Source organism: Pongo abelii, chromosome 2 (genome assembly GCF_028885655.2).
Source record: "Pongo abelii isolate AG06213 chromosome 2, NHGRI_mPonAbe1-v2.0_pri, whole genome shotgun sequence".
Classification (NCBI taxonomy): domain Eukaryota; kingdom Metazoa; phylum Chordata; class Mammalia; order Primates; family Hominidae; genus Pongo; species Pongo abelii.
Window position 1 is genome coordinate 193839009 of NC_085928.1, and position 24031 is coordinate 193863039.

General features: G+C 45.2%; 1 protein-coding gene across 1 annotated transcript in view; it reads right to left on the minus strand.

Moving 5' to 3' along the window:
- PARL (presenilin associated rhomboid like) overlaps positions 1–24031 on the minus strand; it is a gene marked incomplete at its 5' end in the record, with an annotated part of 60045 nt that overhangs the window by 10764 nt on the left and 25250 nt on the right. Inside the window, 3 exon segments of the mRNA NM_001133296.1 lie at positions 58–128; positions 1784–1933; positions 3758–3853. Of these exon segments, the coding sequence (NP_001126768.1) occupies positions 58–128; positions 1784–1933; positions 3758–3853 (317 nt within the window).

Here is a 24031-nt window from a genome sequence, read left to right on the forward strand (position 1 = left end):
TTATTTCAAAGTAAATTTAAAAATTAAATTAAAAAAATTTAAAATAGAAATACTTACTGCACCAAGTGATGGTCCATATCTTCCTGTGGCAACTTTACCCACGTAACTGACAAAATTGGAAATAACACCTGAAAAACAAGTCACATTACGATAATTTAAGTGAGGTATAAAAATGGTTTACTTTTTTTTTTCTTTTCTTTTTTTTTTTTTTTGAGACAGAGTTTCACTCTTTCGCCCCGGCTGCTGAAGTGCAGTGGTACAATTTTGGCTCACTGCAACCTCTGCCTACCGAGTTCAAGTTATTCTCGTCCCCCAGCCTCCTGAGTAGCTGGGATTACAGGCGTGTGGCACCACATCCAGCCATGAAAATGGTTTTCATTTCTGATTTCTACACAGATAAACAGTGTCGAGTTTCAATCTGGATCACTGTGAGGGTACAGGCATGAATACTTCTCCTATCATTTCAGCGACTTTACAGGGGATGAAAAGTCTGACCTGCTGCAGGATCTGCTGAGAGACAGAGTCATTCACTTTACTTCTTAGTTACCATTTTCCTCAACTATAACATGAAGACTCATTCCCAAGAGTATATTCTCTGGGCTGTACTCCAGACACACGAAATCAGAATATCTGGGGTGAGACAACAGACTGGATGATCCCGTAAGTCTCTTTGGCTTCAGTGCCATTTGAGTCAATGTGGCTCATTTTTTAAAACCTCCTATGGAGCAGGAATTAATGTATCTGAAACAGACCCTCTGTAACTAGAACATAACTAGCGCTTGGGAAAGAACTATACACTTATCTTACAAGCCAAAGACAATGCTCAGCTTCTTTTTTTGAAGGACTAGATACACATAAGTATTCGATGAACACAAATTAAGCATCTACTCTGGGCCTTGTGGCAGATGCTTTTATTTAGTCCTTTCTTTAACCCCTTGTCGTGAGGAGGTGAGTATCATGAGGTTTAGTCATTGTTGCAACATCACTCAGCTGGTAGTAGAAATAGGATCTGAACCTGGGTCTATCTCCAAGCTCAGTGTTTTTCACTACAGCACAGCACAACTGCCAGATATACTGTTTCTAAATGTAGAGATTTTAGAAATTAATTTTTATATTGTATTAAGTAAGTACATTTTACAAACAGAGAGGTAAGTAAAATTTGACCAATTGTCACGTTAGCAGCATCTAGGGACCTGGATTCATGCATGAGAATTTCCTAACTGAAATAAGAAACGATACCATCTTCAAGACCATGGCTAGGAAGTGGCTCCGTGCTACATTCTTGCAAAGAAGATAGAACAAACTCATTCTTGACAATCATATTGTACAGCTCTGATTTAAAGCTTTCTGTGAACTGAACACACTGGGGGAAATGAGCTTGCTTAAGGTTATTTAACAAAGACCCAGGAGATTGAGGCAGCCGGGAAGTCTGGGAACCACTATCTATAAAATGGCGGGCCTAAACCAAAGAAATCAAGGCCCAATGAGATTACAAAAATGATGTGCTTAAATTCTACACTAACCCTTACTTAACTCCTGTTTATCCTAATTTAAAATTAAACATACCCACATAATTCATATGTAAGAGGAAATCAGCAAAATGAGCAGAAAAGGCAACATCTCCACCAATCTGTGGCTCCTTTCTCTACATACACTGTGAGAAACAAATATGTTCTGGGCACTCACTACGTGTAGAATATGGCAGTAACCATTCCCTTTGTCCGTTCTGCAGATAGCTTAGAGTGCTTATACTCTCAAAGGCCCCGAGATTAAAGCATATTACCTGCAGATAGGTACACTGCCATGAACTGCTCTTGACCCAGAATGTTCACTATGCTGGAAGAGAAGCTCCACAAAACATACATATTTGCTGCCATGTGAAATAAGGAGAAATGACTGAATGTTGACAGCAACATTGGAGAACAAAGGACCTCTACAAGAGAAAGAGAAACATAGTCTGGTAATCATGGAACACATAGTCAATAAAAATTCTCTATTTTAAACTTTTAAAATTAGGCCGGACGCAGTGCCTCACGCCTGTAATCCCAGCACTTTGGGAGGCCAAGGCAGGCGGATCACTAAGTTGGGAGTTCAAGACCAGCCTGGCCAACATAGTCAAACCCCATCTCTATTAAAAATATAAAAATTAGCCAGGCGTGGTGGCGCACATCTGTAATTCCTGCTACTCGGGAGGCTGAGGCGGGAGAATCACTTGGACCCAGGAGGTGGAGGTTGCAGTGAGCCAAGATTGAGCCACTGCACTCCAGCCTGGGCCATAGAACGAGACTCTATCTTAAAAAAAAAAAAAAAAAAAAAAAAAAAATGTATGAAACAAATTAAACATGGAAAACAAAAACAGCTATTTTTAAGACTCTTTTTTTTTTTTTTTTTTTTTTTTTTGGAGAGAGAGTCTTGCTCTGTCGCCCCAGGCTGGAGTGCAGTGGAACGATCTTGGCTCACTGCAGCCTCAACTTCCTGGGCTCAAGTGATCCTCCCACCTCAGCCTCCTGAGTAGCTGGGACCACAGGTACATACCCCATGTCCAACTAATTTTTGTATTTTTAGTAGAGATGGGGTTTCACCATGTTTCCCAGGCTGGTCTCAAACTCCTGAGCTCAAGCAGTTCACCTGCCTCAGCCTCCCCAAGTGCTGGGATTATAGATGTGAGTCACTGTGCCCAGCTTAAGACATCATTTTTAAAAGTGACAAAAAGCTGTCTTAATAAATCTCTTTTCTACTTAGTAAGCAACCAATAAAAACTCTCAGTTCAATGAAAGCAACTTGTCCTTATGGAAAAAGTTGATTAGAAAAAAATAAGCAGTCTGGGCAACATGGCGAGACCTCATCTGCACTAAAAACAAAAAAAATTAGCTGGGCATGGTGGCATGCACCTGTAGTCCCAGCTCCTGGGGGCTGAGGTGGGAGGATCACTTGAGCCTGAGAAGCAGAGGTTGCAGTGAGCCAAGATCGTATCACTGCACTCTAGCCTGGGCAACAGAGCAAGACACTGTCTCAAAAAAAATAAAATAAAATAAAAAATAAAAAGTAAATTGGCCGGGCACAGTGGCTCATGCCTGTAATCCCAGCACTTTGGGAGGCTGAGGCGGGCGGATCACGAGGTCAGGAGATCCAGACCATCCTGGCTAACATGGTGAAACCCCGTCTCTACTAAAAATACAAAAAAATTAGCCAGGCGTGGTGGCGGACACCTGTAGTCCCAGCTACTCAGGAGGCTGAGGCAGGAGAATGGCATGAACTCGGGAGGTGGAGCTTGCAGTGAGCTGAGATTGCACCACTGCACTCCAGCCGAGCCAGGCAGATCACCTGAGGTCAGGTGTTCAAGAACAGCCTATCCAACATGGTGAAACCCTGTCTCTATTAAAAATACAAAAACTAGCTGGGTGTGGTGGCAGGCACCTGTAATCCCAGCTACTAGGGAGGCTGAGGCAGGAAAATCACTTGAACCTGGGAGGTGCAGCTTGCAGTGAGCCACAATTGCACCACTGCACTCCAGCCTGGGCAACAGAGCAAGACTCCGTCTCAACAAAGAAAAAGAAAAAGAGAGGTGAGGTCCCTGTCCTCAGTGAAGGAGCTTACAACCTATCCTCTGCAGCTGTAGGCTGTAGCTATTGATAGGTAACTCGTCTTGTAGCTATTGATAGGTAACTCGTCTTTTTTTACAGCACTTCCATTAACTAAAGCATATTTCTTTCATATTATTTCTACCTTAAAATAAATTCACACGAGTTAGACTTACTTGAGGCTGGATTCGATGTGAAATATCTGATCATTGTCCGCTGCAGAGAAGGTACTCTCCATAAACAGAATACAAGGACATTTGCAGCTATAATACCTACAAAATAAATATTTATAATTTAGGGAGGTTAAAAATGAAAGCAAGAAAGTCTGATCTACATTACCCCCTTGTAAGATTCTTCCACAATTACGTAAGAGTACTGTATACTTGCGGGATAGGGGGTGAGCTAAAAAAAAAGCAAGTGAAATCAATGCTTTTAAAGTACCAGCACTGCCTAGGGCTGGTAAAGTGACAGAATTCCTGGGAAATTGCAAATGCTCTGGGAGCTAACTTCCTCCTCCTAGATCCATATTTTACTTCTTCAGAACAGTTTACTTTTCTCAATTATAATCAGACCAATAATTTATTGTCTATAATAGCCAAACCAAAGACAGAAGTAATATATAGAATTAGGTTCTTTGGCCAAGAGTAGAAGAGCTAACATTACTTCTTTTTCCTCAGGGCATGGTATGCTTCTTAAACTTACTGCCGGCTTATGGAAACATATGTGAGTCATCTGTGTAGGTGAAGGTCAACATGTCTGAGAAAAATACTCATGTGATAGGAATTCAGGGATAATTTAGAAAACCTCTGCAACTGCTTCTAAAGTCTGTTTACATGTGGGAGTTGGGTGACTTTCCTTTTTCTGTAAGTGTTGATGTTGTTAGTACTACTATGAAATTGAGGTTTATTCGATAATATAATTAACTTGTTACATTTTAGATAAGAAATTAAGTTATTATTGAAAACTACAAACTTCAAAAAATATATTAATTTTATGAATTGCCACAACTCCTTCACATAGCAGGTATTCATCTACTTGTTGAATTAAAATAATTTAAACATTTGTCATTCCTCCAGTCTCTGCAGGCAACAGGCAAGTAGCACTTTCACCTTCTTCAATGCCAGTAAGGACTGATTTCAATAACATACTGGTAAGAGGATTTACTTTAGAAAATATTCTTTGTCTTGTCCCTGGCAGCTGCTACATCTCGGTGTTACCTGTGGCTTCCGCACTTGCTCATTCTGTAAGGTTCTCAGCTAGCCCCTGGCATTTCTAGTCCGTCCAGTTTTTGCTCTCCCACTTGAGAGGTGGGAAAGGAAGCTACATTTTTCACAGATCTTAAGACATTTTTCCCATTTTAATATCTGAAGTCAGGATGCATCTTATAACTGGTAGCATTTTTTCTTTCTCCATAGTACATTAAATAAAATTTTACTGCATTTTGTTGAACTGATTCCATCAGTTGTATCAGATGTCTCACTAGTGGGGACTGTGACAGCATTATACCACCTTTGGTAAATAATTACCCAGAACTCTTTTAAAGATGGTGAGAGGGACAGCATTTATGCAAAGATGAGAAAAGGGATCATACACAAGGCAATGAAGAGCGAAGAGCACTGTGTGCACCTCCCAATGTGGAGCCTGGAACCCTGGGAAGGGCAGGCGGGCAGAGCCTCCTCACAGGGACTGGAGTCTTGGGAGGTTTATCCTACAGGAAGAGAGCAGTGATTCGTGTTGCCCAGGATTCCTTAAGTTTCCTTTGGGAGAGTTAATCATCTTTACTACCCAGAGTGCACCCTTAGGACTAGGTTGTCGTACCCAGTGATTGATATCTTAGGGTAAAGAAGACCTGAGAATGGTCTGGCCATGATCATAAAGATCGGATTGCCATGATCATGATCAGTCAGGGCTTTGGTGTTTTACTCTAATTGTGGTTCAAGGCAAAGAGAGCAAGATGGTGTCCCTGATCCTGCCTACTAGGCTGAAAAATGGCAACGACTACTCTGCTTCCTCTGTCAGTTCCATGGGCAACTTTCTCAAACCACGGACACACAGCACACCCAGCTTCTGGAAACCACAGGCACCGCAGCACTGTCAAGACGAGGCTATGTCTCTGGATAAACTGATTACAATAAAGGAAAATACATGAAAAAAAATGAAAGATAAAGGCCGGGTGCGGTGGCTCACGCCTATAATCCCAGCAGTACTTTGGGAGGCTGAGGTGGACGGATCACCTGAGGTTGGGAGTTCGAGACCAGCCTGACCAACATGAAGAAACCTCGTCTCTACTAAAAACACAAAATTAGCTGGGCATGGTGGTGCCTGCCTGTAGTCTCTGTTACTCAGGAGGCTGAGGCAGGAGAATCACTTGAACCCAGGAGGCGGAGGTTGTGGTGAGCCGAGATCACGCCATTGCACTCCAGCCTGGGCAACAAGAGGGAAACTCTGTCTCAAAAAAAAAAAAATGGGGGAAAGATAACCGAAGACATCAAGGTTAACAGTAGACAAAGAGTTAACACTGCTAAGTTTTCAATCCAAATGCAAGAAGCTTTTCTGATAAATTATGAGTACTGGCACTGAAACAGACTGTAGCCAAAATCCCTTACTTCATAAGCCAGTGGTCATCAAACTGCTTTCATGGGGCACCCCATTAGTAAACACCATCCATTAGTAACAGACACATCCCATATATGTATACTTTATTAACAAATTATGTACGTGAACCACTATAAATTCATCATAAGACACACTTAACAAATTTAAAAGAAATAAGAAAAGTGAAATGCACATACTTTCTTCTTTGTAAACCCTATTCTGAAGGCCAATTATAGATGAGAAAAACAGGCTCTAAAAGGTACAAGTTGTCAGAGGGCCAAATTTAGTGGCCAAGCCAGAATTCCTAATCTAGTGCTCTTTCTACTATACATCAAGACATGGGTAGCCAGGAGGATTTATTTTGACCTTGGTCACTCTAGGACTTCAGACACCACATAAAAACGGCTTCCTTGCTGGGAAACAGCATATGCTGGTCCCCAGAAGCGGATGAGCATGAGAGGATGTGTGGCAATCCTAGGCCTACTGAGGCAGTACTGCATTTTGGCTAAAAGTATGGGTGGAGGAGTCCAGCAGAAGTGACTCCATCCTACTTACATTATAACCTGGGGAAGAGGCCTAACCTCTCAGCTTGTTTCCTCTTCTGTAAAATGAGGATAATAAAATCTACCTGAAAGGGTTGAACGGGCCGGGTGTGGTGGCTCACGCCTATAATCCTAGCACTTTGGGAGGTCCAGGCAGGAGGATCCATCCCTTGAGCCTAGAAATTTGAGACCAGCCTGGGCAACACAGTGAGACCTCCTCTTTACAAAAAAATGAACAAAATCAGCTGGGCACGGTGGCACATGCTTGGGTCCTAGCTATTTGGGAGGCTAAGGTGGGAGAGGATTGCTTGAGCCCAGGAGGTCAAGTCTGCAGTGAGCCAAAATTGCACCACTGTACTCCAGTCTGGGTAACAGAGGGAGACCCTGTCTCAAAAAAAATAAATAAATGAAAAGAAAAAAAAAGGTTTGAGTGATGATGAAATGAGAAAACATGATGAAATGTAGCAGTCACACAGCGACGAACCAACAAATGGAAAACATGGTGAAAAGAGAATGGCCTTTTCAGGTCTGAATCCTAAGTATGTCACTTAGCAGTTTTGTGGCCTGTGGCACTTTATTCCCTCATTTGTAAAATGAGGATAATACCTCCTACCTCATAAAGGTTGTAGTGAGGCTTAAATAAGATAGTACATGCACCTAGCATGCAAATGATCAAAGAATAATGGTCTCCTCCTCTCTCATTTTCCTTTGAGAAATAGAAGAGCTTAAGTTTTGTATATCTCCACTTAGGAGGGATGTCATCTGCTTCTTCGTGACTCAGTAACTCTTGGACAAGCTTGGCACTACTGATTCAGGAAGGCACTGCTGTCCTAGTGCCTACCCTCACACCTGTGTAACGCACTGGACTATGTCAGCGAAAAATAACAAAGTAAGGAGCTCTGAAAACTCTCCTTCATAAGAGCAATGAAAGAACTGGCAAAAAATGTCAGAATCAACTTTTTCAGAACTCTGGAAACTAATCAAAGGCTTATAGCAAACCAGGGTGTATTTACTTAAGAAAAACAGCTGAATCTCAAAACACCTAGCTTTGCAGCGTTTTTTGTTTGTTTATTTATTTTTTTCTTTTTTGAGACGGAGTCTCGCTGTCTCCCAGGCTGGAGTGCAGTGGCGCAATCTCCACTCACTGCAAGCTCCGCCTCCCGGGTTCACACCATTCTCCTGCCTCAGCCTCCCGAGTAGCTGGGACTACAGGCGCCTGCTACCACGCCTGGCTAATTTTTTGTATTTTTAGTAGAGACCGGGTTTCACCACGTCAGCCAGGATGGTCCCAATCTCCTGACGTCGTGATCCGCCCACGTCAGTCTCCCAAAGCTTTGCAGCATTTTAACTTGGCCTAGTTCAATCCCCCACTCTCTAGTTACAAGGTAGTCTTGAAAACCGAGGTAGCTGGTAGAATGGAGCTGGAGCTCTTTCAAAGCCTCATTCCCAAAGAATTGTCATTATTTGACCTGGCTGTTGATTCCATGCAAGATCCACTTTCAAGGCTGTCTGTTTAACCTGACTGGGAGCTCCCCAAGTACAAAACTTTTCACAGAGGGCATCTGTCAAAAACAATGACAGGTAAGTGTTTTAAGTTTGAGGCTGCCTGAGATGATGGATAACACTTGGGGGCAAATAAGAGACTAATCAAAAATCTTAAGAGGAAAAGCAGGGGAATAAGATTTCCATAGAAACTCTGAAAACCTCCAACATATTCTTGGACTCTAGAAGGCCACATGCATAGTAAGACAAAATAGACCTTAAGACAAAATTCATTGCTAGAGAAAAAGGAGGATATTATATAATGATGAAAAGGTCAATCCATCAAGAAATAACAATTAGAAACATATGTACCTAACAAAAGAATCTCAAAAATGAAGAAAAATGGACAGAACTAAAGGAATAAATAACTCAACAATAATAGCTGGAGACTTCAGAACTCTATTTACAATAATGGAGAGAATAATTAAATGATCAGCAAGGAAGCAGAAGACTTGAGCAACTCTATAAAACGACTAGACCTAACAGACATCTATAGAACACACCACCCAACAGAAACAGAATATACATTCTTCTCAAGTGCACATGCAGCATATTCCAGGATATATTCAGTCACAAAACAACTCTCAATAAACTTAAACACTAAAATTATACAAAGTATGTCCTCTGATCATGTGGAAATTACAAATCAATACAGAAATAAATTCAGAAAATTCACCAGTATATGGAAATTAACAAACTCCTAAATAACCAACGGTTCAAAGAAGAAATCACGAGGGCAACTAGGAAACTCAGATGAATGAAAACAAAAATACAATATACCAAAATTTATAGGAGGCAACAAAAGTGGTGCTATGAATGCCCACATTAAAAAAAGAGATCTCAGTTCAATAATCTAACTTTTCTCCTTAAGAAAGTGTAAAGAGGTCCCCTCTCCCCTCTCCCCTCTCCCCTCTCCCTCCCCTTTCTTCGGTCTCCCTCTCCTTCTTTTTTCGGTCTCCCGCTGTTATCGAAGCTGGATTGTACTGCCATGATCTCGGCGCGCTGCAACCTCCCTGCCTCGGGCTCCTGTGACTCTCCTGCCTTGGCCTGCCGAGTGCCTGGGATTGCAGGCGCGCGCCGCCACGCCTGAATGGTTTTTGTATTTTTGGTGGAGACGGGGTTTCACCGTGTTGACCGGGCTGGTCTCCAGCTCCTGGCCTTGAGTGATCTGCCTGCCTCGGCCTCCCGAGGTGCTGGGATTGCAGACGGAGTCTCGCTCACTCAATGCTCAATGGTGCTCAGGCTGGAGTGCAGTGGTGTGATCTCGGCTCGCTGCAACCTCCAGCTACCAGCCTCCTGCCTTGGCCTCTTAAAGTGCTAAGATTACAGCCTCTGCCCCGCCGCCACCCCGTCTAGAAAGTGAGGAGCATCTCTGCCCGGCCGCCCATCGTCTGGGATGTGAGGAGCCCCTCTGCCCGGCCGCCCTATCTGGGAAGTGAGGAGCGCCTCTGCCCGGCCGCCCATCGTCTGGGATGTGAGGAGCGTCTCTGCCCGGCTGCCACCCCGTCTGGGAGGAAGTGAGGAGCGCCTCTGCCCGGCTGCCCCGTCTGGGAGATGAGGAGCACCTCTGCCCGGCCGCCCCGTCTGGGAGGTGAGGAGCGCCTCTGCCTGGCCGCCACCCCGTCTGGGAGGAAGTGAGGAGCGCCTCTGCCCGGTTGCCCCATCTGGGAAGTGAGGAGCGCCTCTGCCTCGCCGCCACCCCGTCTGGGAAGTGAGGAGCGCCTCTGCCCGGCCGCCACCCCATATGGGAAGTGAGGAGCGCCTCTGCCCGGCCGCCACCCCATATGGGAAGTGAGGAGCGCCTCTGCCTCGCCGCCACCCCGTCTGGGAAGCGAGGAGCGCCTCTGCCTGGCCACCACCCCGTCTGGGAAGTGAGGAGCGCCTCTGCCCGGCTGCCACCCCATATGGGAAGTGAGGAGCGCCTCTGCCCAGCCGCCCCTTCTGGGAGGTGAGGAGCGCCTCTGCCCAGCCGCCCCGTCTGGGAGGTGAGGAGTGCCTCTGCCCGGCCGCCCCGTCGGGGAGGTGAGGAGCGCCTCTGCCTGGCCGCCACCCCGTCTGGGAGGAAGTGAGGAGCACCTCTGCCCAGCTGCCCCATCTGGGAAGTGAGGAGCGCCTCTACCCGGCTGCCACCCCGTATGGGAAGTGAGGAGCGCCTCTGCCCGGCCGCCCACTCTGGGAAGTGAGGAGCGCCTCTGCCTGGCCGCCCACTCTGGGAGGTGAGGAGCGCCTCTGCCTGGCCACTCCGTCTGGGAAGGGAGGAGCGCCTCTGCCCGGCCACCCCGTCTGGGAGGTGAGGAGCGCCTCTGCCCGGCCGCCACCCCGTCTGGGAGGAAGTGAGGAGCACCTCTGCCCGGCCGCCCCGTCTGGGAGGTGAGGAGCGCCTCTGCCCAGCCGCCACCCCGTCTGGGAGGAAGTGAGGAGCACCTCTGCCCGGCCGCCCCGTCTGGGAAGTGAGGAGCGCCTCTGCCCGGCCGCCACCCCGTCTGGGAGGAAGTGAGGAGCGCCTCTGCCTGGCTGCCCCGTCTGGGAAGTGAGGAGCGCCTCTGCCCGGCTGCCACCCCGTATGGGAAGTGAGGAGCGCCTCTGCCCGGCCGCCCCGTCTGGGAGGTGAGGAGTGCCTCTGCCCGGCCACCCCGTCTGGGAAGTGAGGAGCGCCTCTGCCCGGCCACCCCGTCTGGGAAGTGAGGAGCGCCTCTGCCCGGCCGCCCCGTCTGGGAGGTGAGAAGTGCCTCTGCCCGGCTGCCACCCCGTCTGGGAGGAAGTGAGGAGCACCTATGCCCGGCCGCCCCGTCTGGGAGGTGAGGAGTGCCTCTGCCTGGCCGCCACCCCGTCTGGGAGGAAGTGAGGAGCGCCTCTGCCCGGCTGCCCCATCTGGGAAGTGAGGAGCGCCTCTGCCCGGCCGCCACCCCATATGGGAAGTGAGGAGCGCCTCTGCCTGTCCACTCCGTCTGGGAGGTGAGGAGCGCCTCTGCCCGGCCGTCACCCCGTCTGGGAGGAAGTGAGGAGCACCTCTGCCCGGCTGCCCCGTCTGGGAGATGAGGAGCACCTCTGCCCGGCCGCCCCGTCTGGGAGGTGAGGAGCGCCTCTGCCTGGCCGCCACCCCGTCTGGGAGGAAGTGAGGAGCGCCTCTGCCCGGCTGCCCCATCTGGGAAGTGAGGAGCGCCTCTGCCCGGCCGCCACCCCATATGGGAAGTGAGGAGCGCCTCTGCCTGTCCACTCCGTCTGGGAGGTGAGGAGCGCCTCTGCCCGGCCGTCACCCCGTCTGGGAGGAAGTGAGGAGCACCTCTGCCCGGCTGCCCCGTCTGGGAGATGAGGAGCACCTCTGCCCGGCCGCCCCGTCTGGGAGGTGAGGAGCGCCTCTGCCTGGCCGCCACCCCGTCTGGGAGGAAGTGAGGAGCGCCTCTGCCCAGCTGCCCCATCTGGGAAGTGAGGAGCGCCTCTGCCTGGCCGCCACCCCATATGGGAAGTGAGGAGCGCCTCTGCCTGGCCACTCCGTCTGGGAGGTGAGGAGCGCCTCTGCCCGGCCGCCCCGTCTGGGAGGTGAGGAGTGCCTCTGCCCGGCCGCCACCCCGTCTGGGAGGAAGTGAGGAGCGCCTCTGCCCAGCTGCCCCATCTGGGAAGTGAGGAGCGCCTCTGCCCGGCCACCACCCCATATGGGAAGTGAGGAGCGCCTCTGCCTGGCCACTCCGTCTGGGAGGTGAGGAGCGCCTCTGCCCGGCCGCCCCGTCTGGGAGGTGAGGAGTGCCTCTGCCCGGCCGCCACCCCGTCTGGGAGGAAGTGAGGAGCACCTCTGCCCGGCCGCCCCCTCTGGGAAGTGAGGAGCGCCTCTGCCTGGCCGCCACCCCGTCTGGGAGGAAGTGAGGAGCGCCTCTGCCCGGCTGCCACCCGGTCTGGGAGGAAGTGAGGAGCGCCTCTGCCCGGGCGGCCACGTCTGGGAAGTGAGGAGCGCCTCTGCCTGGCCGCCACCCCGTCTGGGAGGAAGTGAGGAGCGCCTCTGCCTGGCTGCCCCATCTGGGAAGGGAGGAGCACCTCTGCCCAGCCGCCACACCGTCTGGGAAGTGAGGAGCGCCTCTGCCTGGCCACCCCGTCTAGGAGGTGAGGAGCGCCTCTGCCCGGCCGCCCAGTCTGGGAAGTGAAGAGCGCCTCTGCCCGGCCGCCCAGTCTGGGAAGTGAGGAGCGCCTCTGCCCGGCCGCCCTGTCTGGGAGGTGAGGAGCGCCTCTGCCTGGCCGCTACCCCATCTGGGAGGAAGTGAGGAGCGTCTCTGCCCGGCCGCCCCGTCTGGGAAGTGAGGAGCGCCTCTGCCCGGCCGCCCTGTCTGGGAAGTGAGGAGCGCCTCTGCCCGGCCGCCCCCTCTGGGAAGTGAGGAGCGCCTCTGCTCGGCCGCCCCGTCTGGGAAGTGAGGAGCGCCTCTGCCCGGCCGCCCCATCTGGGAGGTGAGGAGCGCCTCTGCCCGGCTGCCACCCGGTCTGGGAGGAAGTGAGGAGCGCCTCTGCCCGGGCGGCCACGTCTGGGAAGTGAGGAGTGCCTCTGCCCGGGCGGCCCCGTCTGGGAAGTGAGGAGCGCCTCTGCCCGGGCGGCCCCGTCTGGGAAGCGAGGAGCGCCTCTGCCCGGCCGCCCTGTCTGGGAGGTGAGGAGCGCCTCTGCCCGGCTGCCCTGTCTGGGAGGTGTACCCAACAGCTCCGAAGAGACAGCGACCATCGGGAGCGGGCCATGAGGACGATGGCGGTTTTGTTGAAAAGAAGAGGGGGGGAAGTGTGGGGATAGGAAGGAGAGATCAGATTGTTGCTGTGTCTGTGTAGAAAGAGGTGGGCATAGGAGACTCCATTTTGTTCTGACTAGGAGAAATTCTTCTGCCTTGGGATGCTGTTGATCTATGGCCTTTCCCCCAGCCCCATGCTCTCTGAAACATATGCTGTGTCAACTCAGGGTTAAATGGATTAAGGGCGGTGCAAGATGTGCTTTGTTAAACAGATGCTTGAAGGCAGCATGCTCTTTAAGAGTCATCACCACTCCCTAATCTCAAGTACCCAGGGGCACAAACACTGCAGAAGGCCGCAGGGTCCTCTGCCTAGGAAAACCAGAGACCTTTGTTCATGTGTTTATCTCCTGACCTTCTCTCCACTATTATCCTATGACCCTCCCATATCCCCCTCTCCAAGAAACACCCAAGAATCATCAATAAATAGTTCATAAATTTAAAAAAAAAAAAAAAAAAGAAAGTGTAAAGAGAAGAGCAAACTAAAACCAAAGCAAGCAGAAGGAAAGAATGAAGAACATAGGTAAATGAATAGAAAAATAACAGAAAAATTAATAAATCCAAAAGTTGGATTTGTTTGAAATGAACAAAATTGACAAACTTTTAGCTACAGTGACAAAGAAAAAAAGACTCAAATTACGAAAGTCATCTCATACAGGTCTGAGATTTGCTAAAAAATAAAAAGAAAAATAAAAACAAATTACTAAAATCAGGACTGAAAGCAGAATGTTACTACCAACCTTACAGAAATCAGAATTACTACAAAATACAATGAACAATTATATACCAACAAATGAGAATAACTTAGATGAAATTTAAAATTCCTAGAAAGACACAAACTACTAAAATTGACTCAAAGAAATAGAAAATCTGAACAGACCAAGAATAAGTAAAGAGACTGAATTAGTAATTTAAAAAACTTACCACAAAGAAAACCCCAGAGCCAGATTAGGTGTTAGGTGCCTATGTTTCTCATTGGCTTCACTAGTATTTGAGTTTCCTACAGCTGTTGTAACACAAACTCAGTGGCTTAAAACAAAAATCTATTCTCTTCCAGTTCTGGAAGCTAGAAGTCAGAAATCAAAGAGTAAAGTGTCAGCAGGGCCATGCTTCCTTTTGAAGGCTCTAGGGAAGTGTCCTTCCTCCCCTCTTCCTAGCTTCTGGTGGCTCTCGACAATTCTTGGCATTGTTTGGCTTCCAGGTGCATCACTCCAATCTCTGCCACCATCTCTTTGGTCTTGTTTTCTGTATCCAATCTCTGCCACCATCTCTTTGGTCTTGTTTTCTGTATCTTTCTTTGTCCTCTCCTCTTCTTATAAGGACATGAGTCAATGGATTTAAGGTACATCCTAATGTAATATGATCTCTCTGTAACTAACCAAATCTGCAAAGACCCTATTTCAAGTAAAGTAACATTCTGTGGTTCTACATGGACACAAATTTTGGGGAAGCACACTATTCAACTTACCACAACTGGGAAATTCTAGCAAATATAAAAGAGAATTAACACCAATCCTTCTCAAACTCTTTCAAAAAACACAAGAGGAAGGAACATTCTATGTAGCCACTATCACCTCCGTATCAAAACCAAAGACATCACAAAAAGCTATCAATATTCCTTTATGAAAACAGACGCAAAAATCCTCAAGAAAATATTGGCAAACCAAATCCAGCCATATATAAAAAGGATTATAAATCATGACCAAGTGGAATTTGTCACAGGAATGCCAGCTTGGTTCAACATATGAAAAATCAATGTAATATTTCATATTAACAAAGTTGGAAGACTCACAATTCATAGTTTCAGAATTTACAACACAAACCTACAGGAATAAAGACAATGTAGTACTAGAATAAGGTCAGATATATAGATCAATGGACAGAATTGACACTCCAGAAATACACCCATACGATTACGGTCACCTGATTTTTGACTAAGGTTCCAAAACAATTCAATAGGGGAAAGAATAGTCTTGCCAAAAAATGGTGCTCAGACAAGTGGATATCCATAAGCGAAGAATGAGTTTGGACCCCTATCTCAAACCAAATACAAACATTAACTCTGAATTAATCAAATGCCTAAATTTAAGAGCTAAAATTTTAAAGCTCTTAGAAGAAAAGAGAGGTACACATCTTTGTGACCTTGAATTAGCTCACAGTTTCCTTGACATGACACTTAAAAGTACAAGCAACAAAAGAAAAAAATAGATAAGATGAACTTCAGCAAAATTAGAATGTTCATGCTTCAGAAAACACTATGAAGAAAGTGATCAGACAACTCACAGAATGGGAAAAATATTTGTGAATCATATCTCTTAATAAGGGTCTAGTATCCAGAATATATAAATAACTTTTACAACTCAATAAAAAGACAAATAGCTATTTTTAAATGGGCAAAAGATTTGGAGAAACAGGCATTTCTCCAAAGAAGAATAAATATACAATAAGACATGAAAAGATGTTCATTAGTGATTAAGGAAAGGCAAATCAAAACCACAGTGATACACCCCTTCACACTCACCAGGATGGATATAATAAAGGCAACAAAATGGGAGAAAATGTGCAAATCATATCCAATAAGGGATTAATATCCAGAATATATAAAAAAAACCCAACAACCCAATGTAAAAATGGGAAAGGAAGTAAGTAGACAGTTCTCCAGAGAAGATATACAAATACTCAATAAGCACATGAAAAGATGCTCACCATTACTAGTCACTAGCAAAATGGAAATCAAAACTATACCCATTACGATGGCTATTATCACATTTAAAAAAAAGGAAAATAGGCCAGGCACGGTGGCTCACACCTGTAATCCTAGCACTTTGGGAGGCCAGGGCAGGAGGACTATTTGAGCCCAGGAGTTCAAAAGCAGCCTGGGCAACTTGGCAAGACCTCATCTCTACAGAAAATTAAAAAATTAGCCAGGTGTGATGGTGCGTGCCTGTAGTCCCAGCTACTCAAGAGGCTGTGGAAGGAGGGTTGTTTGAGACCAGGTTGAGGTTGTAGTGAGCCATGTTCATACCACTGCACTCCAGCCTGAGTGACAGAGTGAGACTCTGTCTCAAAAAAATTAAAAATAGTATTGCCAAGGATGTGGGGATGTCAGAACCTTTGTATATCACAGCATTAGTCACAATAACCAAGAGATGGAGACAACCCAAATGTCCATCAACAGATGAATGGATAACCAAAATGTGGTAAATACACAGAATGGAATATCTGAGCTTTACAAAGGAAATTTTCATCATGCTACAATATGGACGAACCATTAAAAAGCTATGCTACGCAAAAGAAGCTGGACCAAAAAGAAAAAAAATTATAGTTCCACTTATATGAAGGATCTAGAATAGGCAAACTCATAGAGACAGAAAGTAGAATGCGGTTACTAGTAGCTGAGGGGAGGGGGTAATAGGGGGCTATTGTTTAACAGGTTCGGTGTTTCTGTTTGGGATAATGAAAAAGCCCTGGAAATAGACAGTAGTGATGGTTATACAACACTGTCTGAAATTCCTGGCCTCAGCCAATCCTCCCACCTCCGCCTCCCAAAGTGCTGGGATTACAGGCATGAGCCACCACGCCCAACCTACAACACTGTGAATGTACTTAAAGCAACTAAAGTGTACACTAAAAAATGTCTATAATGGTAAATTTTATGTTATATATATATTTTACAATTAAAAAATACAAAAAAAAATTGTAGTTGCTGATAGAAAAGACAGGCAATAACAGATGGAATCCTCACACTACTTGAAGGAGTGGAAAATGGTGTAGCTACCTATGGAAAACAATTTGATAGTTCTTCAAAAAGAAAACAAAGGGAAAACTAGATACCCACATGCAAAAGAGAGCAGTTGGATCTTTATCTTATACCAATATACAAAAATTAACTCAAAATGGATTAAAGACCTGAATGTTAGACCCTCAACTATAAAACTCCTAGAAGAAAACAGAAGAAAAGCCTCATGACACTGGACTTGGTAATGATTTCTTGGCTATGACGCCAAAGGCACAGGCAACAAAAGAAAAAATAGACAACTGGGACTATATCAAACTTAAAAACTTTTGTGTATCAAAAGATACAATCAAAAGAGTAAAAAAGCAGAAATAAATCACAGAATGGAAGTATTTGCAAATAATGTATCTGAAAAGGGGGTGATATCAAGAACAAATAAAGAATGCTTATAACTCAGGCAGGTGCAGTGGCTCATGCCTGTAAACCCAGCACTTTGGGAGGCTGAGGTAGGTGGATCATTTGAAATCAGGGGTTCGAGACCAGCCTGGCCAACATGGCGAAACCCCATCTCTACTAAAAGTACAAAAATTAGCCAGGCGTGGTGGCACACACCTGTAATCCCAGCCGAGGTGGGAAGAGTGCTTGAACCCAGGAGATAGAGATTGCAGTGAGCCGAGATCGCTCCACTGCACTCTGGCCTGGGCGAAAGAGCAAGACTCTGTCTCAAAAAAACAAACAAATGAAAAAGAATGCTTATAACTCAACAACAACAAAAAATCAAATAACTCGAGTACTTGAAATACATTTTTCCAGAGATGATAAAACAAATGGCCAACGAGCATGTGAAAAGATGCTCAACATCACTAATCACCAGAAAAAGCAAATCAAAACCACAGTGAGGTATTATCTCACACTCATCAAGATGGCTACTGTCAAACACCTACACACTCACACAAAGAGAAAATAACAAATGTTGTCAAGAATGTGAGAAATTGGAAGACTTGAGCGCTGTTGGCGAGAATGTAAAATGGTACAACCACCATGGAAAACAGTATGAGAATTCCTCAAAAAAAATTAAAAATACAATAACCATGTGATCCACCAATCCTGTAACTGGATATACATCCAAAAGAATTGGCCGGGTGTGGTGGCTCATGCCTGTAATCCCAGCACTTTGGGAGGCCGAGGCGAGTGGATCACCTGAGGTCAGGAGTTCGAGATCAGCCTGACCAATATGGTGAAACCCTGTCTCTACTAAAAAAAAAAATACAAAAATTAGCCGGGCATGGTGGCGTCCACCTGAAGTCCCAGCTATTCGGTAGGCTGAGACAGGAGAATTGCTTGAACCTGGGAGGTAGAGCTTGCAGTGAGCTGAGATCACGCCACTGCACTCCAGCCTGCGCGACAGAGCAAGACTCCATCTCAAAAAATAAAAAAGAATTGAATGCATGGTCGGTCTCAAAGAGATATTTGCAAGCCCATTTTCATAGCAGCATTATTCACAATAACAAGAGGTAGAAATAACTCAAATGTCCATCAATAGGTGAATGGATAAACAAAATGTGATATACACACAAAATAAAGTATTATTCAGCCTTAAAAAAGGAAGTAAATACTGTCACATGCTCCAACATGGATAAACCTCGTGGACATTATGCTAAGTGAAATAAGCCAGTCCAAAACACCAAGTATTTTATGATTCTACTTGTATGAGGTATCTAAAGTAGTCAAATGCATAGAAAAAGGAAGTAGAATGGTGGTTATCAAGGGCTGAAGGGAGGAGAAAAAGGGGATGTATTGTTTAATGAGTAGAGCTTCAGATCTGCAAAATGAAAAAGTTCTAGAGATTGGTTTTACAAAAATGTGAATATACTGAACTCTATTGAACTATATGCTTAAAAATGATTAAGACGGTATATTTCATGTTATTTTTTTTTACAATTAAAAAAAAAAACAACAGTTATCATATGACCCAGCAATTCCATTCCTGGCTATATATACCGAGAAATGAAAACATATGTCCACAAAAAAATGTGCACATAGAGGTTCATAGCAGCATTATTAATAGCTGAAGAATGGAAACAACTCAAACGCCCATCAACTGATGAAGGAATAAACAAATGTAATATATCCATACACTGGAATATTATTTGGCCATAAAAAGAAACGGAAGTACTGATGATATATACTGCAACATGAGTGAACCTTAAAAACATTATGCTAAGTGAAAGAAACAGACACAAAAGGCCACATATTATGTGACTTGATGTGTATGAAATCTCCAGAAGAGGAAAGCCCCTAGAGAAAGCAGGTTGATGGCTGCCTAAGGCTGAGGGGAAGGAGGGAAGGAGGGAATGGGGGAGTGACTGCTAATGGGAATGGGGTTTCTTTTTGGGATAATGAAAAGGCCCTGGGATTAGATGACGATGATAGTCGCACAGCCTTTTAAATATAATAAAAACCACTGAATTTACTTTGGCTTTCTATTTTTATTTATTATTATTTTTAGAGAGATGTGGGGGGTCTCACTATGTTGCCCAGGCTGGTCTAGACTCAAGCAATCCTCTGACCTCGGCCTCCTAAGTGCCAGGCCTCCCAAGTGGTAGGATTACAAGTGTGGGCCACCACACTCAGCCAACTGTACATTTTAAATCAATGGTCTCCAACCTTTTTGGCACCAAGGACCAGTTTTGTGTCAGACAATTTTTCCATAGACCAGGAGTGGGGGGATGGTTTCAGGATGATTCAAGTGCATTACATTTATTCTGCACTTTATTTCTATTATATCATAATATATAATGAAATGATTACACAACTTCTCATAATGTAGAATCAGTGGGAACCCTGAGCTTGTTTTCCTGCAACCAGACAGTTCCGTCTGGGTATGATGGGAGACAGTGACAGACCATCAGGCATTAGATTCTCATAAGGAGTACGCAACCTAGATCCCAGCCTGGCCAACATGGCGAAACCCTGTCTCTACTAAAAATACAAAAGTTACCCAGGCATGGTGACAGGTGCCTGTAATCCCAGCTACTTGGGAGGCTAAGGCAGGAGAATCACTTGAATCCGGGATGCAGAGATTGCAGTGAGCCAAGATCACGCCACTACACTCTAGCCTGGGTGACAGAGCAAGACTCTGTCTCAAAAAAATAAACAAAAAAAAAAACCCACAAACGAAGTTTCACTTGTTCCCCTGCCGCTCACCTCCTGCTCTGCAGCCTGGTTCTGGTACCAGTCCCTTGCCCAGGGCTCGGAACCCCTGCTTTAAATGGTGAATTTTATATGTGAATTATATCTTAATTTTTAAAAAGGCAGATGCACTGATTTGGAAAGCACTACTTGGTTCAATGACCTCAGGTTATTTTCCTCCTCAGCCCGAGAAAGGTAGTAAAACCCTTTTTCTCATTTTCCTATAAAGGACTTACCATACCACTTGAGGTCTAATAGCTACTCACAGATCCCCTCTGTTTCTGGGTGGGCCAATTCACCCCTCCAAAGCTCCTTTATCTGAAGGGGCTACTATACCAACCCAGACCTGGCCAGTCCAGACACTGACAAGCATGTACATCCACAGCAGCCAAAGAACTAGGCTCAAGCCATCCTTACCTCAGGTTCTCTGGGAACCAGGCAGGTGCAAAGATCAACCTGTTGGCCTCACACAGTGGCTATCATTTCTTTTCCTAGGCAGTATCCACCAAACTAATTAAGGACTGGGTCCACAGCTACCTGGAATCAAGAAGAAACCCAGAGAGACTGTCCATCTTCCATCCTCCCACTGGGATAGAGACAGAAAGTTTGAAACTAATACGGATAAACAGAAAGGGCAAATTCACAATGAGGGAGGCAAAGGCCCTTATAATTGCTAACCACAAAAAAGGACTGTTATTTCTCTGTACTCTCCCTGCAGATGAGAATATCTAACCTCCCCTGTGGGCAACTTTTAGAAATCAATCTGATATATTTATACTCTGTACATTGTTGGAGGACATTTAAAATGGTACACAACTTCTTTTAAGACAACTTTGCAATACACAAAATTTGAAATGTACATATTCTTTGACCCAGCAATTCTATTTCCAGTAACTTATCCTAAAAATATACTTGTACAAGGCACAGAGATCTATATATAAGGCATTTCACTGCAGTAATATTTATAGAAGCAGAAGACTGAAAACAACCTAAATATCTATTAATAAAAGATTTGTTAAATAATACTCATTCACATGGAATACCATAATGCCATTAAAAAGAATATGCTGGCCAGGCACAGTGGTTCACACCTGTAATCCCAGCAATTTGGGAGGCCAAGGCAGGAGGATCACTTGAGCCCAGGAGTTCAAGACCAGCCTTGGGAGGTTGAGGCTGCAGTGAGCCGTGATCACACCACTGCACTCCAGCCTGAGTGACAAGTGAGACGCTGTCTCAAAACAAACCAAAGCAAACAAAAAAAGCCTGATGTGCTGGTAATTTCCATTTATCAATCCAGGTGCTGGTTACATGGATGTGCTTAGCTTGTGAAAATTAATTAGCTGAGTTGTACATTTGACATATTCACATTCTTCTACGTATATTATACCTCAATAAAATATTAAAAAGGATGTAACAGACCTACTCGTATTGATATAGAATGTTGTTTAAAATATTAAGTGAAAAAAATCATGGTGCAGAAGAGTATGTATTGCATGTTACTATTTTTGTGTTAAACCACAGATAGATATAAATGCCTATATATAAATAGATGCTTTGGAAGAACACACAAGTAACGAAACATGCAATGGTTATTATGGGAAAGGAAAAGTGCAGAACTGGAAGTTCAGAGTGAGAGAAAGACTTTTCACTTTATGTATCCTTTATTCCAATTTTCATCTGCTACCATGCATATTTATTCATTTTACAATGACAAAATCTAGTCTAGGCAGTCAAAAAGGGCTCCCTTTCCTCCCTGGGGGTAGGCTGCTACTTTGGAACAATTTGCTGCAATTTGTGCTGTGAATCAGCACCCAGATACTTGATAGGGGGAGGCAGTGTGGTTTATCAGAAAGTTAATTAATGGTGGTTTGCTATTCTAGAAAAGTGAAAGGACATAATAAAAAGCCTATTCTTTGATATATGAAGTGGATTTGATTCCCGAATCCACCCAGTTCTAGCTGTGTGATCGCAGTCATGTGGCCGTTCCTTGCCCCATCTGAGAAATGAGGATAACAGGGTTCTTATGATGATTAATAATAATATAAAGGCATGTAAAGCACATAGCATGATACTTGAAGTGTGGCTGGCACTCAAGGATTAATTTTGCTATTCTTCTACAAAAATAACTTGTTTGCAGACTGGGAAGTCAGGAGTTACAGAAAAACAGTGACTGATTAAAAGGTAAAGATGGGCTATAAGACCAAGGAAAACATTGCCTTACCAGCAACATCAGGAATAGGTAAGGAGGCCTTAGTCTGGGAAGACAGCTCAAAACCTTGAAAAGGTACAAGGAGAGAGAGAACTGAAATGAAAAAGAATAAGCCTGGTAGAAACAGAACAGCAAAGAAAAAAGAATAGACTTTAGAAGTTGGGGCAAGGGGTCAAAGACTGGAGAGTAGTAGTGACTAAACTTTGGAGCTAACAAAAAATACACTAGTAGAGGAACTAGGGCACAGTTTTCTTGAGATCTCTCTCCCTATCCTTTTCTGTCCTTGCTCCTTCTTGATCAAAAATAATAATTTAGCTGATTCTTTCCTGTGGCTTTACCTGAATCTCAATACAGTAAAGTCAGCATTCTCTTGAACTAACAGGAAAACCTGGCAAGTGCCTCAAAGACAACCCTGAAAGCTAGAAAGGGAGGAGAAAATATTCTCTCTGGGGGTTGCCTGGGGACCTGTAGGACAGACTTAAAAGGCTGACAGATCAGGGCAATAGAAAATTAGGTGAAATATAAAAGCACCAGGGATGACAAATTTAAGTTTGAAGAATGCCACGTTATACTCCCCGCTTGCCCCACAAATACCCAGTGGGCTTATAAACACTTTTTCAGAGCAATATGAAGCCTGGGGAGATTATTTCTGTGTAATAAAAATTAAGACCAAAAAAAAAATCCCCAAACAAACCAAAACAAAAGGATTAAAACAAGTTTCCTAGCATAGCTTTAAAAAGGGATTTGCACAGACAGATTGAGACAGAACAGTCAAAAACTACAGACTCGCCGGGCGCGGTGGCTCAAGCCTGTAATCCCAGCACTTTGGGAGGCCGAGGCGGGCGGATCACGAGGTCAGGAGATCGAGACCATCCTGGCTAACGCGGTGAAACCCCGTCTCTACTAAAAATACAAAAAATTAGCCGGGCGTGGTGGCAGGCGCTTGTAGTCCCAGCTACTCCAGAGGCTGAGGAAGGAGAATGGCGTGAACCCGGGAGGCGGAGCTTGCAGTGAGCCGAGATCATGCCACTGCACTCTAGCCTGGGCGACAGAGCAAGACTCCATCTCAAAAAAAAAAAAACTACAGACTCCAAACCTGGCATCAGCTGTAAGAAAGGGAGGTTTTTGTTGTTGTTGTTTTGAGACGGAGTCTCACTCTACTGCCCAGGCTGGAGTGAAATGGCATGATCTCGGCTCACTGCAATCTCTGCCTCCCAAGTTCAAGCGATTCTCCTGCCTCAGCCTCCCAAGTAGCTGGGATTACAGGCATGCACCATCATATCCAGCTAATTTTGTATTTTTAGTAGAGATGGGGTTTCACCATGTTGGCCAGGCTGGTCTCCAACTCCTGACCTCAGGTGATCCACCTCCCAAAAGTGCTCCCAAAGTGCTGGGATTACAGGCATGAGCCATTGCACCCAGCTAGAAAGGGGTTTTTTACCTCACCACCAGATGCCACCTTAACAATAAAATAAATTATGGGTATGCCTTACAATCTGACTGTTCTTATCTACACCTAGGAACCAGAGACATGGATAAATTTGAGATACCCCTCATTATCTGAAACTCAGAAACTATGTATATTTGGATTAACACTTTACTGTCTGAACTTACTGTATCCAAAATCTTTCCATCCAAATTCAAGAGCTCAACAGATTCAATAGCAAGGAATACTTACATGAAGTGTTTGGTGTAGCAGTGAGAAATCTTTAACCGACTAGAGCTTTCATGCTGCCATTGTCTAGGTATGAATACTACAAAGCAGAGAGGCACACTGGTCTCACAAAGCTTTAAAAACTCTCTAGGTCAAACTTGTCAAGTTCTTTCAAAATATAAAACGGAAAAAAAAAAAAAAAAAAACCATTCGGAAAACATCT